Below are 17,503 nucleotides of genomic sequence, written 5' to 3'. Positions count from 1 at the left end.
AAGAGTGAAGAACAGGATGGGTCTGCTGACAAAGACAGGGACGACAGTGTTGAAGGTGATGTTTAGTGCAGTGTACATATGTGTGCAGGTCTTTTATGGTTTGTATGTGTGGCTTTGTATTTCTATGTGGATTCATTTGTCTCCTACAGGCAAACACACAAAATCACATTTGTCAGCATGTGAGAAAAGTGCTTTAAAAATGGAAGCAAAAGTCGTCCTTGAGAGGCTACCAGAGGTATGTCTTTGTAAAACTAAACAAAAAAGACGTCAATGAATTGTTTACAATTTTACAATTGAATGAAGACATGCCATTCAGAGGAAGAAATTTAAGGTTTTTATATTGTTTAATAACTTGTGTGAAATACTGAGCAGGTCACGCTACATACACACCTGCAGTGTACTGTTAATGTACAGTACTATGCAGATATCTTAGCCTTTAACTTTGTTGTCTTTGCAGAATTGTACTGGATGAGTGTCTTTGTTTATAACAAGAAATATGCAGGAAATGCTGTATGTCCTAAAAAAAATTACAAAGGGGTGGCCATGGCTCAGATGGTAGAGCAGGTTGTCCAATAACTGAAGGGTGGGTGGTTTGAATCCCACTCTCTCCCAGTCACGTGCTGTTGTGTCCTTTAATTTGTTTGCATTTGTTCTTAGGGAACAAATGCAAAATGGTAATTGAGAGATCAATACATCTTTCAACAACAAAACCTCACCTGAGTACACACCATTGATATAATGTTATAAACAGAATTTGAATTCATTTGTTAGTTACCCTGTCAGTTGTGAGTAAAATATTTTCATACATATGGATGCCAAGAGCATCCAAGTGCAAAACTTGGAAGAAATGAACCCATGACATGCTTTACAAAGATCCACATTTCTCCATGACCACTGAACCAAATTAAATGAGGTTTTCTGCAAGATGTAGGTAACAAGTTATAGTTTCATACCCTGAAAGAGCATTTAGATTGTTTAATTATTTTGAAAGTTATCAATGCGGAAAGTCTGATTGTAATTTTTTTTTGGGACATACGGTATGTACACAGTATTGAAAAGCACACAAAAAAATCAGAACTAAACAGCATCTGTGGGTAAAGTCAGTATTTAGTGTGGCCTCCATTTGGGTTCAGTAAATGTTCAACTCTCTTGGGTCGACTGCAGATGTTTTCTTATTTTTATTCAGATTTTTTTCTGAAATGCATTTGTGTTTGTCATACTATTTACTTATTTGTTGTATATTCCAGTTGTACATATATTACAGAAAGAAAAAAATGTATATGTCTGGTCATACATATCAGAAAAAAAAATTGATATTGTATAAGTGATATGGGATCATCTGGGCTGAGAAAAGGATAAAAGACCATAAAAGACTCTGGAACATGCTGAAGGCATTTTATATAACACAATATTGTTTAAGAAAACATTCAGACAGTTAAGCTAACAGCTGAAGATTTACTTCACGTGTGTTGGTTATGATTTTTGTGTACATTATGTTTCAGTCTTTTTTAAATAAGAGTTAACAGTCAAGATTTCTTTATTATCAATTCAAATGATATTTACAAAAATGCACAAGCTAAGATGGAATGTAGTTTCTCACCAGTTTCTGACAGTGTGAATAACATGAAATCAATGGTAGGTAGGAAATTAAATTAAGTGACATAAACTCACACATTAATCTAGAAAAAAAAAACTTGTTTCTCTGTGATGCACCAAAGACAATTTTCCACTGTGAGGAAAATTAAATACAGCCTAACCTATTCAAGTATGCACCTGCATATGGACATGTTACACTGGTTGACTACAGAGGTGTATGAAAAATAACATTCATATAGTACTGGGAATTAAAACTCATCTGGTGTGTCGGCCAGCACTATTGCCTGGGTAAATTGTGGTTTAATGCTATTTATTTTGTAATTTTTGAAGGGCCAAACTGACCTGAAGTCCAACTGCATGGTACTTAGGGATACAGGTTAGTAATTGTTATTGGAATATTTTTTCACATTATTAGGGATGCACCAATACCACTTTTCTCCAGACTGAGTACAAGTACAAGTACTTATATTTGATTACTTACCAATACCGAGTACAGATATGAGAAGTTAATACCATTATAGTTCTTAGTTACTTTTGAAAATGTGCTTTATTGTCATTGTCATTAGTCTGAAAGTAACAAAGTGCTGCTACTGACATTTAATGCGATGGAATGAGCGTTTCTCAATTAATCCACTAGAGGGGGCCACTCTTAATTAACCATACTGGACAAATACCACGAAGAAGAGTAAAGGTTTTTGGGAAGAAGAAGAAAGTCAGTACAGAACAAATATGGCGATGACAGAGGTAATACTAATGTGGATGTGGATGCTGGCAGTTGTCATAAATATGTCTGTAGTTTTTCTCTAACTCACACAGTCGCTCTTTGAAAAGATCCACTACCTCCATGTTTCCCGGTGGAACTACTTCTCCACCTGGGTACGCACAGAGCTTTATACATAAGATAATATGATGATCTTTATATGGCTCTGGGTACGCATCCACTACCTCCTGGAAAATAGGCAGAATTACGAATGGAATGTACACAGAGGATGGACAATATGCTCCGTCCGTATCCGTCTGTGTCTTTAACATTACTTTTCTCACCGTCGTTTATTCTGAAAAATCTCCATGCTGCTGACATTACTCCTCCACCACATACCTGCTGCACTATGAGGTGAACGTCAAGCTGCCATCAAGTGGTATCGGTGTGTTTGTATCGGAGCTCTTTTACGAGTACAAGTATTAGTGCACATGCTTAGTATCGGACCGATACCCGATACTGGTATTGGTATCGGTGCATCCCTACACATAATTGATGTTTTTATCACATGTTGCTGGTTCTTTGTTCGCTACTTGTTTGTCTTTAATTTAAAATTGCATGGACCAGTTTCAAAATGTGGACATAGTGTTGTATAGTATTGTTTCAGTCTGTATTTCAGGTCCTCCTCTATTTCTTGACAGGCATTTTGCACAGGCCACTGGTTGAGGATGCAGAGAGTAAGTAGGACACCACAGTACTGTTTCAGAAAAAAAGTGACTTATCCATCATAGATGTTGCTCACGTTGCTTCCACATCAGATTCAGCTACCACTGGAGATCTGATGAAAGAAAAAAGGCGGGAACTGGACAGCTGTGCCACACAAAGCAATGAAAATAAAGAAGATGAACAGAGACAAATCACAGCTGATGGAGTCGGTTCCCCAGTACTTCTGTCTGTACAACATCCCTCATTTGCAGATGTCAACTCTAACCATGTGAATGAAACTGCAAACACCACATCCACTGGTGGTGAACCCAGTGGCATCAGTAACTCCATTGTTCCGTTCATCAGTAACACTGATCCAGGTTTAGTATGCAGCAACGCAACCTAAGAATCACTTAAATTGCTGTAGTGATCATATTCTCAGTATGTGTTGTTATTTTTATTTCTTGAAGATTTTCTCCTTCACAAAGGATGGGAAGCCAGTGCTCAAGCCATTCCAGGTGAAAGGATTTTAACTCAAAACACTGTAGACATTCAGGAGAAGTTTAAGAACACACAGAGATTCAAAGATTTTTTAATGTCAATTCTCTGTATGTACAGGACATACAGAGAATTGAGATACTGTTTCTCTCTCACTCTGTGAAACACCATAAATTAAAAATAGGTAAAAAAAAAAAAAAAAAAAAAAAAAAAAAAAAATATATATATATATATATATATATAAATAAGTGGTATAAAGAATAAACTATAATAGAATATGTTATAGACAACGAGTAAGTTGATCAGACAGTGTAATAACAGATTAAATAACAGCTTCTCTTTTATACTCATTGTTTCACTCAAATGTTTTTCAGCATTTTATTTTGCAGCTGTAAAGACTTCAGTTTCATCTTATCTTAATTACTCTTTATTTATTTATTTTTTTAAAAAATCAGAATCAATGGTAGAAGGTGTAGCCTGCTGTACAAATTGAAGAAAATGTGTGACTAATATCAGTTAAATATGCAGTCTTAATATGAATTCAAGTGTCTAATTGTGTCTGTAATTATATAACATGTTTTCTACTAAATATCCAGGTGGTGGTTTTGCAGATCTGCCTCTGCCACAGTTAAAGATAGTGAAGGTTCAGACATGGTAAGGTTATTGCATATTTTAGACAAAGATAAGAGGTTAATGTACATTCAGGGCCATAATGTTTCCACTCTTCTTTTGCAGGAATCCTGGAACAGTCCCACCATCAGACGCTGCTCAGTTCTCAGGGGTGGATCTGGACTCTATGGACCTGGAGCAGCTGAAGAGAGAGAAAATAAAAAAGAAACTTAAAGTCTTAATGTTACAAGAGGAATATTACACAATGAAAATAAACAAACTGAAACAGTGACCTGTTGTCACTGTAGTAAAGTTGACTTTTTGTCAGATTTTGTACACGACATACTCAAGATTGACCTCATTTCTTACTCTTGTCAACAATAACTGAAAGTGTCAGGCTTAGTTTCTTTTCATTAAGCATTTTGTAAATATAGTTTATTTTGCAGTACTTTGAGTGACTACTGTTTTGTTTTGTTTTGTTGTGTTGCTCTGTATTGTTCTCTGAGGAAAACTCAGATCCCTAAAATAAAAATGTTCCATGCCTTCTAAAATCCATATCTATGTATCAGTAAATTTGCAAAACAAAAACCCAATGTCACTATCTTCATCTCATCCATTCCACAAATATAGGCCCATGTTTGCAAACTATATTTTCATACTATGATCTGGTAACTTATAGGCCATTTGAGCACAGTGAACTCATTGCTATGTTCAAGAAACCAGTTTGAGATGATATGAACTTTGTGACATGGTATATTACTCTGCTGGAAGTAGTCATTAGAAGATGAGTACACTAGTCATAAAGGGATGGACATGGTCAGCAACAATACTATAACTGTTATTACTATTCTATAAATCGGCTAAAATTTGCTTAGAGGTCTTATTCATGTCTTTGTGCATAAGAAATTAATATAAGTGAATCCCCAAAGGAACTTTGTGTTGGTAAATGCAAGTTATGCAAATTTACAGGATTTCAGTTCTGTTGCAACATGTTGATGGTCATATGAACTATGTTTTCAGCTCAAAAATGTCCAATTTCATCACAATTAAAGCTATATTTTCATGTCACAAATGGCCAAGTTATATTTGAACTGAATTTACCTGAAAAACAAATATTCTATTCTTTTAGATTCCCCAGTTTTTCTTACAAGATTCTATCCTACATATCACTTGTTTTATTTTTACAGGTTAAATATGGAGTATGGTGCTGATCCATCCTGCTTATGTTACGCCAATACATACATTAAGAATGTCACACATCACTTTTTAAATCAACAGTTTTCTAATAATAAGCATTTTTATAAAGAAATAACAATTCTATATTGTTATTTACTCTTTAGTACGATGATAAACTATACAATAAATAATTCTGATCCTAGTTTTTGCACAGGGATCATTTGTGGAAACGGTGACATGGCTGCCGAGCATCAGTATGATGGGATCCGTAACAACCATGTCACATCCGTCCACTGACGCATTTTGTGTTTTTGTGTCAGCTGTTATTGTTTTAGATCCACAATACTAACATTTATGAATAAGAGGAGAATTAGCAATAGTAAGTATATAAGTTTATTCCTAATAAAGTACTGGTACTGACCAGATCATCATGGGTAATGTCACGTCCGTCCACCAGCAAAAGTTTTCACATACACGTGCTATTCAAAATCCAATATTTCTGACAATATAGCTTCCACTGTCAAATAATATCAGTAGTCTGTGCACAAATGTATTAGCATTATTTCAACACAGTTCTATTAATTTCTTACAACTTTTTTTTTTTTTTTTTTTGACAAAAATGGCCACTCATTTGACCCCCTAAGGAAATTTTAGCCAAAATATATAATGTAAGGGGGGGGGGGGGGGTTAACCTCCTGAAACCCAGGAAAGTACAAATTTCTGCTATTTTGCATTACAAAATTGTCTTTAGTGTAAACAGCAGATTTTTTTTTTCAGATACATTTTTTAATGAATGTCCATTGCAGTGGACAGCTTGTCTATGTATTAGATTAATTTTATTTATTTATTTTATTTCTTGTGAAACTCATGTCCCCAAAAGCGGACAAAAAGGTCATAATACCCTCTGGAAACAATAAAAAAAGTATAAATATAAAATTAAAACCTTAGTGCACAAAAAATGGAGCCTTGTACTGAATTTAATTTATAATTTAAGTTTTTCTAGTCACTTTTCGTTATTGTATTATGTAATTTTGCTAGATTACATGATTTTAGTCCATTTTTGTACTGACCTAAATACAACCACGTGACTGAATAGGCTCGGATTAGCATATCTGATGATTGTACGTGTAAATAAAGTTTATTGAGGAAAAAAAAAAAAAGTGAGCGCGACGGTGAAAAACCTCTGTAAACATGATGGACCCAGATGACAAAACAGTGTTGAATGGGATCTTTACGTTTAAGAAGTGTCCGGACGGCAGCGTGGACAGGCGCGTGGTGCTGTGCGGCTTCTGCCGTAAACCCTTCTCCTACCACCGCAGCACATCCAGCCTCAAGTACCACTTAAACGCAAAGCACTCCGCGGCGTGGACCAAATTCCAGCTCCACGCAAACTACCCACCGGCCACGGCCAGTACCGAGGTCAGGGTCGGTCCGGACTCCGAGGATGATGAGGTGGAGGTGTACAGCAGGAGGAACTGGAGCCACAGACGCAGACTGAGTAAGACTTAGTCCACCTGGACTCCAGCATTTCTGCACTATTTGTTCATGTGATTAATTTAGAGAATTTCATCTGAGGCTGCGCAGTTAATCCAACTGTCGGTCACAATGGGACTGCTGCATTTGGGGCATTTCGTTGTACGTCTTTTGCCCGGAAGCGAGTTTACGTCGTATATGTTAGGGTTAGAGTTAGGGTTTGGGTTAGGGTTAGGTTTAGGGTTCGGGTTCGGGGATAACTGGATTATAACACCGCACCGACACAAGAACACACATCAGACACATCAGTGACGCAGCACGTAACCCCGCCCCCCCGGGCCAAATGCCCCTAAAAATAGGAGTCCTGTAATAGTGAGCGGTAGTGTTAGACTTATCATTCCTATACTAAATAAATACAGGGTCAGTAGTATACTGATACTGGGATGGATCAGATACAATGTGACATGGCTAAATCTGAAAGAACTGTCATAACCTTTAAGTGTTTTAGTGTGTTTAACTAGTTAAAACCCAAGAAAGAATTTGGACAAAGTTTTCAGTAAAACAGAAAAAACCTGTGGATGCATTAGAGCAGCAACAACTTTCACAACAAAGAAAACATCAACAATGAACAGTCACAACTTTTATAACAAACATTTAAAACATTTTTTCAAGTACAGGTGTTTGTAGTGTGTGTATAAGAATACACACTACAAAAACAAAATACAGTTTTTCCTCGTCAGTGCAAGAGTAAATATATTCAATCAAAACTGAGAAGAGACTTTTTGTTTAGTTTTCTTTGAATTTGTTTCACTTCCAGTAAATGTATACATTTAATCAATCAATCAATCAATCAATCAATCAATCAATCAGATTTTATTTATGTAGTGCCAAATCATAACAAAAGTTATCTCATGACACCAGCCAAGCAGACTCTCAAGTCAATTTACAGAAACCAACAGAATCCTCCAGGAGTAAACACTAGTGAGTGGTGACAGTGGAAGGAAAAACTTCCATTTAACAGCAGAAACCTGGAGCAGACCCAGACTGCTGGAGGTTGGACGTCTGCCTTGACCAGTTAGGGTTAAAGAGAGAGAGAAAAGGAGGAGAAAAGAGAGAGAGAGAGAGAGAGAGATTGGGGGAGAAGGGGGATAGTCGGGGGAGACACATGGATGCACACAGCAAACTGAACTAGAACTGTTAAAAAGTAGATCAGCTGGTGTTAGTATAATTACCAAGAGCTAGAACAAATGTCCATAACTGTTAATACTACTACTACCAGTACAAGTACAGGGTGGGGAAGCAAAATTTACAATGAATATTTAGTAGTTTTTTCTCAGCAGGCACTACGTCAATTGTTTTGAAACCAAACATATATTGATGTCATAATCATACCTAACACTATTATCCATACCTTTTCACAAACTTTGGCCCATATGAGTAATCAGGAAAGCAAACGTCAAAGAGTGTGTGATTTGCTGAATGCACTCGTCACACCAAAGGAGATTTCAAAAATAGTTGGAGTGTCCATAAAGACTGTTTATAATGGAAAGAAGAGAATGAATATGAGCAAAACTATTACGAGAAAGTCTGGAAGATACTATTAAAGAAGAATGGGAGAAGTTGTCACCCGAATATTTGAGGAACACTTGTGCAAGTTTCAGGAAGTGTGTGAAGGCAGTTATTGAGAAAGAAGGAGGACACATAGAATAAAATCATTTTCTATTATGTCCATTTTCTTGTGGCAAATAAATTCTCCTGACTTTCAATAAACTAATTGGTCATACACTGTCTTTCAATCCCTGCCTCAAAATATTGTAAATTTTGCTTCCCCACCCTGTATTAACAGTGGATGTACTACTACTGTAACTGGTAGTACAAATAATAGAAACCTCTACCATCTATGGAACTGTAGAATAAACACTAGCACAACTACATGGATAAGTGAGTGATGATGAATTGATAAAATCAGTGGTTCTCAATCTTTTTTGGACAGAACCCCCCCCCCCCCACACACACACACACAGACCCCACGCCCCCTGGAAAAGGAATTTGCCATGGGGGGAGGGGGTGTTACAGAGCTCCGTAGGTTTCCATTGTCATGTCATTATCCTCCTTGTCGCGTCCATCCCCCCTCCAAAACAGTTGTTGAGCTGTGGGGTGGGGGGGTTGATATTTTAATATTATGTAATAATCCCATGAATGTCTGTCAGCCTCTCCTGCTTCTGGGTGGGTCTGTCGTGACCGGGGGGGGGGGGGGGCATGTCTGTCCTCTTCCATCTCTGAAGCTCCTCGTTTTGTTTTCTATAGCCCCTTGTGTGTTTGTATAGATTCGTGGTGTTGCTGCTGTATTATACAACATTATTTCTAATAGTCCAAGGAGCACCGGTGTCATTTTCTATCTTAAAATCTAGCCAAGCGGCACTTGTATTTCTCTGTAATGTCTGCGTGTCTGTGGAAATCTTACCGGAGTGGGCTCGTGACCAGACCTTGCTGGCTACACGCTTGTTTGTTTGCTTGCCTGGGGCCGCGGTCGCTGAGTCACATGACAGTACAAGAGCAAATCACAGCGAGAGGGAGGTGGAGCCAAGTGCGCGTGCCTGGCTGTAACTTGAGCTGCTACACTGATTGCACCCGGCACTTACACACACACACACACACACACACACACACACACACACACACACACACACACACACACACACACACACACACACACAGACAGACAGCAGCTTCCGCGATGAAACCGTGGCTGCAGCAGACAAACTGAAACTGAAGTAGAGATCTATATTAATACCAACGTTGATATTATTATTTGGATCGACCCGCCCACCACTACACCACAGTACGAGGAATGTCCATTACGAGCTGTGGCTCTGGGAATATTTGTCTTGATATACGAGTGGAAACCCGCAGTACGAGCATGTGTTTCTGTCAGCAGGAGGAGCCTCTGCAGGGCTACTTCACCTGATCATCTAGTTCGTCTTACTCTAGTGATTTTTCTTTGTTTTGTGTGTATTTGCGCGAATTACATGTCTTAAGCCATGAAGCCGAAGAAAGTTAGAACAAAGGATAGAGCCGATAAGAAGAAGAAGCCTATCACCATAGAGTTGAAGAAGGAAATCATCCAAACACACGAGAGAGGAGTGCGTGTAGTGGACTTAGCACGGCAGTACAACCGAAACACGTCGACGATCTGCACCATCCTGAAAAAGAAGGATGAGATCAAGGCTCTTACAACAGCTAAGGGGGTCTCCAGGATCTGCAAGCAAAGAACATATGCCCACGAAGAGATGGAAAAGAGGCTTCTGCAGTGGATCAAGGAGAAGCAACAGGCAGGGGGTGCACTGACGGAGACCATCATCTGTGAGAAAGCGCGAATGTTGTACGTGGAGCTCTTGAAGCAGAACCCTGGACCTTCCGCGGACGAGACCCCAGCTGAAGAGTTTAAGGCCAGTCGAGGCTGGTTGGATAATTTTAAGAAGAGAACTGGTTACGCGGCGTGTAATTGTAATTTTCTTTCTGACTGCATCTTCTGTTTTCTCCTTTAAAAAGATATTTTAGGTCAGGGGTGTCAAACTCATGTTAGTTCAGGGGCCACATAAAGCCCGATATGACCTGCAGTGGGCCGGATTATGAAAATAATCACATAATAATACATAAATAATATCAATTCCAAAATTTCTATGTCTAATTTCTACATTTTAGAGTGAAAAAAGTAAGATTATATCATCAAAATTTTTACATCTACAAAATTGTGGAAAAACATGAGCAAACCATGACCAAAATAAAATTTATTAAGAAAGAAAGGGCAATTTTAACAATGTATGCCATTATTTGGCCTCAGCTTCTCATTTTTACATGCTCATTACAACGTACAGATCACAGTGGATCTACAAATACACAAAACATTTAACAACAGACAGAATATTGGTACGATTACTCTTAAATCTATTAAGACATCTCAAGTCGCTCAGATTCGTTCAGGTTTTTCACATTTTTTGTAAAAGGCTAGTCTGTAAATGTTAACACTTTTGTGTAATTTTACTTTTTTTACACTAAAACAAGTAGAAAAATATGTGGTTTTCGTTGCTTATAGTTTATTATGATAGTATTTTACTGGTCTGACCCACTTTAGATGGAACTGAACTAAATTTATTTTGACATCCTTGATTGTTAATATCTTTAGTGTAATTTTTGTATTTCCCTAATTCATCCTGTGGGCTGGATTGGACCTTTTGGCGTGCTGGATTTGGCCCCCGGGCCGCATGTTTGACACCCCTGTTTCGGGTGGTTTTTGGGGCCTTGAGCGGATTAACTATATTTCAAATCATTTCAGTGGGGAAAATTGATTTGTAAAAGGAGTGAATCACAAAATGAGCCCAAATTAAACTCATACTGTGTGGTTCCACAGTATTTTTTATGCTACTTGAGGTTGATATACTTGATTTATGATGTTAAAACAAAATCAAGTAAAATAAAATGAAGGAATAAATAAGTAAAGGCAGTCTACTTTATTTTTAGACATTATCTGCCTCAAAGATGAACCCTTAAACACCCAACTGTTTTTGTCACAAATGACTTTTTGTCTACTCCAAGTGATTTATCACCAGTTATAATATTTTCCTCTGCATTTCGCATTTTTCAGCAAAAATCAGGAATTTTCCTATATTTAATTTACTGACCATGTAAACATTCATAAATTCAGCTCAAAGGTTATTAGATCAAATCTGAAAAAATGAGGAAAAAGTGACTTTTTCAACAAAATATATCATTAACTGAACATAAACACAAGTGTCTACAACCACTGTCGTTTGTCAAACTAGTGATGTGACATTCACAAACGAATCATCTTTTGAATGGCTCTTTGAAATGAACAATGGGAACTGAGTCTTTGTAAAGAGCCGTTCATTTTTTAACATTTTTTTTCTTTAAGGAGGGAGTGTCCTGTCAATTTAGCATCACCGGGGAGGCACTGGGCAGGAGGAGAATGTTCGAGCAGAAAAAAAGAGTGCTTGCACACTGCGCATGTCTCATGACAAGAAGTTAGCAAAAAAAAATGTTTTATTTTTGTCTTCATTTTTAGGCTACAGACTAGTCCACATAATGTACCATGATGTTTTTGGTCAAATTCCAGCATTTGCCTACTGTCACCTCTCATGTCATGTATTTAGTCCACACATTTGAACTAACTATTCTTTTTTACAGCAAGATAATATTTACTGCCGTGCCAATGAAACACCTTTAAAATGTAATGTCAGTCATCACATGTAGCCTATTTAGTCATTAAAACATTGGTGTTTGAAAAGAATGCAAAAAACATAAAAGAGCCAGTCTTTTGAACGGCTTTTTTCAGTGAACGGCTCCTGATTGAACCACTCCCTTCAAAGAGCCAAAAGTCCCATCACTATGTCAAACTAGCAAAAGTTGCAGAAGGTGACGTTTCTACGTTCACTATGGCAGACTGATCTTATGAAATCGCGTTGTATATCATGCCAGTTCTTATTGCATTTGGCGTATGCATTTTCACCATTTCGCATGTTATTCAATGCCATTTGATTGTGTGTCAGTGTGCGCCAAGATCTCCGGTTTACATATCTCATTACATATTACACAGGACATCATTGGAACAAAGTACACCGTTCTCAAAAAGAGAAACTGCATTTTACTGTTTTTTTTTTTTTTTTTTTTTACATGTATTGATAGGACTAGTAGATCAACAGTTATTAATCATTTTAGATCAGTAGATGCTTTTGGTTGGCGGTGGGTGTTTGGGTCTTTATGGGCTGAATATACAAAATCTTACATTAATAGGATGAATTAACAAACAAAGGATAAAAGTGCTGGTTAGCTGATGGTTTCAATGTAAATGATAAAATGTTGTTACACATATATTGGCTTAAGTACATTTATACAATAGATTTAACAGGTCTTCCACTAGAAAGAACGTGTGAAGTGAATCTACTGTAATGTGCAGACTGTATTTTTAAGTAGATCTGGTAGATCTGAGACAAATATTCCTTTTGATTAAAACCCGTTCTCACATTAATTCTCTGAAACTGCAGCCAACCTGCATTTTTGACTTCATTTTTTTTCCGTTATTAACTCAAACACTACTTTAATTCTGGAGACATTTTACACATAGACCAATGTAATATTCATTTCTTTAACAACCATCTTTGCCAATGCCAGTGACTTGCAGTGTTAACTTTATGACAAAACCAGGAAATCATTGGATTTATTGTTTTCGCACTTACAGTCAGGTCTGTAAGTATTTTGAGAGTGACACCACCGAACTACCAAATGCAAATTCAACATCTGGAATTAACTCCAGACCTTTTATGTGCTTCATTTGTCATAGAATAACCAGGGAACAGGACACATCTGGACATGAAGCTGCTGGTCAGTCAGTGTCCAATTCCTTTTGAGCCTCTGAAAATGAAGGGACTATGTTTAAAATGGTTGTAATTACTAAATTGGTTAATGTAATATTTTTTGTTAAACCCTTTGATTTATAGCTGAATATCCACATAAATCCACTGTGGTGGTGTCAAAGTTTGAGTCACTGTCCAAACTGTATTTTTCCAGTTTATATAACTGTTGTTTTCTTTCTGTAAAGACAACTCAGATGGCGGGGGTCAAGCAAATCCAAACACGTCGCCTCAAAACACTGCGACCACACAGGGAGGAATTAAAGAAGAAAGCACAGACATGATGATGAGTAAGTTCATTACAACTGAAACGTCTTAGATTCATGTAACTGAGTATTTAGTACCAGTTTTCCTTTGTACAAATATAGTGTATTTGGTGTTAATTCACATGGTTCCCATTAAACGTGCAGGTGCAGACTCTCCGACTGTACCTCACACTGTCTTGGTTGGGTATAAATTTGAAAACCCAGGACTGGATGTGACCACCCCCGACCACGATACCGCACAGTTACACGCCATGGAGCTGCAGACATGGTAAGGGTTTGATCTAATGTACGGTTTAGGGTTAGACACAGACAGATCGTCCCTTTAGAATCAGCTGGTTCTATGTCCACTTTTCGTCATTTTGAGAAAACGGAGTTTGAAAATTTCACCTGTCTGATCTCTGATATTTGGAGAGTTATCAATCATCTTTTTGTGTGGAATAGTGTTGACTGTGGAAGGTACCCTAAACATATTGTTAACATGTTCTAAATCTCCATAGGCTTAGAGATATAAGAAGTTAAAAATGGACATAGAACTTTCTGATTCCAAGGTATGTAAGTTGCCCCTGGTCAACAGGTTTCACTTATGATCGAAATCAGGAAGTTCTATGTCCACCAGAGTTGTTTTTAAAAAAGTTATGAACAAACTAAGAACGTTTTAGTCAGTGATTACATGTATTTTATACTGATGTCACAAAATGCAACATAAAAAAACATTCTTTGCTAGTGTTTTCCAATACACATTTATTTAAGGTTGACAACTAAAATGAGCACATCTATCCTTTTTCATTAAATGTAGAATGGTGAATAAACATGTTAGGACACCTGGAGTACCTGCATAAATTGTGTTAACTCAGTTTTCATGGCAAACAACCATTTTCCAGCCATACTTCAATCCTCAAAGGCAGGAGAATTAGTTGTGGAATGTAGCCAAATGATGTGTAACACCATGAACGACCTTTTTAAGTCCGAGGATTGATGAGTATTGAAAATTCTTCGTACACTCATAGATAAAAGTCGATGAATGAGCCACATTCTTATTTGAACCTGACACCGAACAACACTGCCCATTTGACCAGAATCCATAACAAAAAATAAAAATTAGAAAAGAAGTGTATATAATGCAAAAATTGCATCAAAATTAAATATACATTCACAGATAAAACGATTATATCAAATCAATGACAAGTCTGTAAATGAGCCAAATTCTCATTTGAACCTGAGGCCGGGACAATATTGGCCACTTGACCAAAATCTAGTACGAAAGAATAAAAGTATGAAAAATAAAACTTATCCAGAAATTCCAAATTTTGCGTCAGAATGCCTCATACACTCAAATATAAAATGACTATCAAATACACAAGTTTATCAATGAGCCACCTTCTCAGACCTGACTCCGGGACAGCCTTGCCCATTTAAAAATGCCAAATTTGAACACTGGACTACTTTGAACAAACATTAAACAAAACTATTTACATGATAGCCCTGTTCAGACCAATCATTTCAAACTTTTACCAGTATCAAAATGCCTTACTTAGGCATCAACGGCATAAAGTAAACATGTCTCAGTCAATTTGAGACCCCCTCCATGTATTTTCTGAGCATGCATCTTTTTTGAGCGAATGTCAGATGATCCAGGTATGGCCCCTGATTGGGTCCTCTTTGACATAGAACTACCTGATTTGAAATGAGCACCACTCAGGACATAGAACTAAATGTTTCTAGGTGTGAGTGTGTGTAGATGTTTAGCTTGGAGCTAAGAACTTTGGGACAGAAACTTTAATGGTTTTAGAATGTCCTGATATGCTTAACTCCATTTCTGCAAAAAGTGGACATAGAACCAGCTGATTCTCAAGGGACGAGATGATGAAAATGAAAGGCCATAACTTTACTTTTTTTAAATTTTTTTGCAGGGCCCCTGAAGGAATCAAAGCCTCAGGCAGCTCTCAGTTTTCAGGTGTGGATTTAGACTCTATGGACCTCGATCAACTGAAGAGAGAGAAAATAAAAATGCAACTAAAAGTCTTGAAGTTACAAGAGGAATATTACATGCTGCAAATAAAGAAACTGAAACAATGAAATACTGTCACTGCTGCCTGATTTATCATATCTGTACAGTATTTTATTTCACATAAGGTTTCTACTATAGAGGCAGGTTCTACTTATATTATCAAACAATTATTAAAACAATTTTACCTTTTCTTACCTCCGCCAAGGAGGTTATGTTTTTGCCGGCGTTGGTTTGTCTGTCTGTCTGTCTGTGCAAGATAACTCAAAAAGTTATGGACGGATTTGGATGCAAATTTCAGGAAATGTTGATACTGGCACAAGGAAGACATGATTAAATTTTGGTGGTGATCAGGGGTGGGGGGGCTACGGGGGCCCATTGATCTGCCTTGGCGGAGGTCTGCGCTCTCTGAGTGCTTTTCTAGAAAAGAGAGCGCAGACCTCCGCCAAGGCAGATCAGCGGGCCCCTGTGGCACCCCCCCCCCCACCACCCCCGATCACCACCAAATCATTTAATCATTTGTTCCTTGTGCCAGTATCAACATTTCCTGAAATTTTCATCCAAATCCATCCATAACTTTTTGAGTTATCTTGCACACAAACAAACATCGGGGGGGGGGGGCATTGATCTGCCTTGGCGGAGGTCTGCGCTCTCCGAGTGCTTTTCTAGTTAACACTGGTTGGGTCAAATATGATCCTGTTTGACATTTTACAGCCAAATACCCTTTTCTTGGCTGAAATTGGATACATTTTCTAAAAGGACTCAAAATACGCAGAAATTTAAATACTGGAAACTTTAGTGGAACTTCTACAATTTTTGTTCTATCCTCAGAGGGTTGAAATGCATTTTATTATTTATTTATGTATTTTATTTATTTATATACAGGGTGGGGAAGCAAAATTTACAATGAACATTTAGTTGTTTTTTCTCAGCAGGCACTACGTCAATTGTTTTGAAACCAAACATATATTGATGTCATAATCATACCTAACACTATTATCCATACCTTTTCACAAACTTTGGCCCATATGAGTAATCAGGAAAGCAAACGTCAAAGAGTGTGTGATTTGCTGAATGCACTCGTCACACCAAAGGAGATTTCAAAAATAGTTGGAGTGTCCATAAAGACTGTTTATAATGGAAAGAAGAGAATGACTATGAGCAAAACTATTAGGAGAAAGTCTGGAAGATACTATCAAAGAAGAATGGGAGAAGTTGTCACCCGAATATTTGAGGAACACTTGCGCAAGTTTCAGGAAGCGTGTGAAGGCAGTTATTGAGAAAGAAGGAGGACACATAGAATAAAAACATTTTCTATTATGTCAATTTTCTTGTGGCAAATAAATTCTCATGACTTTCAATAAACTAATTGGTCATACACTGTCTTTCAATCCCTGCCTCAAAATATTGTAAATTTTGCTTCCCCACCCTGTATATTTTTTGTTTATTTAGCAGGGTCAGTACACATTAATGAACATTTCTGTAAATGTGCCAGTATTAGCAAAAAGCTATTTTTCAACTGTTGTCCCTGTGTAAGATGTAAAGTACCAGCATTCATAAAATTAGAAATTTACATCCTCCAGTAAAGAAAATGAATCCCTATTGTCAATGGATCTAGAAACAGTGAAACTAAACATGTAAAACTTTACTCACCGTGGTCTCTCATAAGTTAGGGACAATCATTAAATATGAATAAAATAGTATTTAGTGTTAATCATTAATTTAGAGATGCTAAATATTGAATGGAGTCAATTTTCTCCCCCAAAATAATAGAAATAAGACAACAGATGTAAATGTTGAGTTAAAGTATTAAGCTCCATAGCTCAAGAATGTTCAAAAATAATCAGTTTTTGTTTCTGAAGTAAAACTGGACATTATGTTGTAAGACAGTAATGTCCTTTCATAACAGAATGGTGTTAGGATTCATGGATTTCTTTGCACTCAGAGTCTGTCAGTTCATTCTACAGATTAGTGGTGCAGAATTGAACTGGACCATATAGTGAAAGTGTAGAAAATATATATGTATATGTGTAAACTTTAAAAAAGA

General features: G+C 37.2%; 1 protein-coding gene and 2 long non-coding RNA genes across 4 annotated transcripts; 2 read left to right on the top strand and 1 right to left on the bottom strand.

Moving 5' to 3' along the window:
- Nucleotides 1–2,963: 2,963 nt before the first annotated feature.
- On the bottom strand, nt 2,964–6,638 carry LOC115424614 (uncharacterized). The gene is made up of 3 exons (XR_003936108.1): nt 6,520–6,638; nt 4,199–4,310; nt 2,964–3,413 (listed from the first exon to the last, which is right to left on the bottom strand). It is a non-coding gene; the product is annotated as an uncharacterized LOC115424614 (long non-coding RNA).
- LOC115424615 (uncharacterized) lies at nt 4,123–4,553 on the top strand. Its single transcript, XR_003936109.1, has 2 exons — nt 4,123–4,153; nt 4,235–4,553. It is a non-coding gene; the product is annotated as an uncharacterized LOC115424615 (long non-coding RNA).
- On the top strand, nt 6,422–15,529 carry LOC115424613 (uncharacterized). Of its 2 annotated transcripts, none has more exons than XM_030141981.1 (4): nt 6,422–6,782; nt 13,374–13,475; nt 13,596–13,719; nt 15,362–15,529. In XM_030141981.1, the coding sequence occupies exons 1-4, from the start codon at nt 6,476–6,478 to the stop codon at nt 15,525–15,527; spliced, it is 699 nt and encodes a 232-aa protein (XP_029997841.1). In that variant the 5' UTR covers nt 6,422–6,475; the 3' UTR covers nt 15,528–15,529. The 2 variants fall into 2 exon arrangements, with proteins under 2 accessions (XP_029997841.1, XP_029997840.1); XM_030141980.1 differs by lacking the exon at nt 6,422–6,782 and adding an exon at nt 9,473–10,264.
- Nucleotides 15,530–17,503: the final 1,974 nt, after the last annotated feature.

Source organism: Sphaeramia orbicularis, chromosome 8, assembly GCF_902148855.1.
Source record: "Sphaeramia orbicularis chromosome 8, fSphaOr1.1, whole genome shotgun sequence".
NCBI classification, from domain to species: domain Eukaryota; kingdom Metazoa; phylum Chordata; class Actinopteri; order Kurtiformes; family Apogonidae; genus Sphaeramia; species Sphaeramia orbicularis.
This window is presented reverse-complemented; position numbering and strand designations above follow the sequence as displayed.

Coding starts and splice junctions, on each gene's coding strand:
- LOC115424613 (XM_030141980.1), top strand. CDS start 9,799: ATGAAGCCGAAGAAAGTTAGAACAAAGGATAGAGCCGATAAGAAGAAG. Junction 13,476..13,595: donor AAGCACAGACATGATGATGA/GTAAGTTCATTA, acceptor TTAAACGTGCAG/GTGCAGACTCTCCGACTGTA. Junction 13,720..15,361: donor GCCATGGAGCTGCAGACATG/GTAAGGGTTTGA, acceptor ATTTTTTTGCAG/GGCCCCTGAAGGAATCAAAG.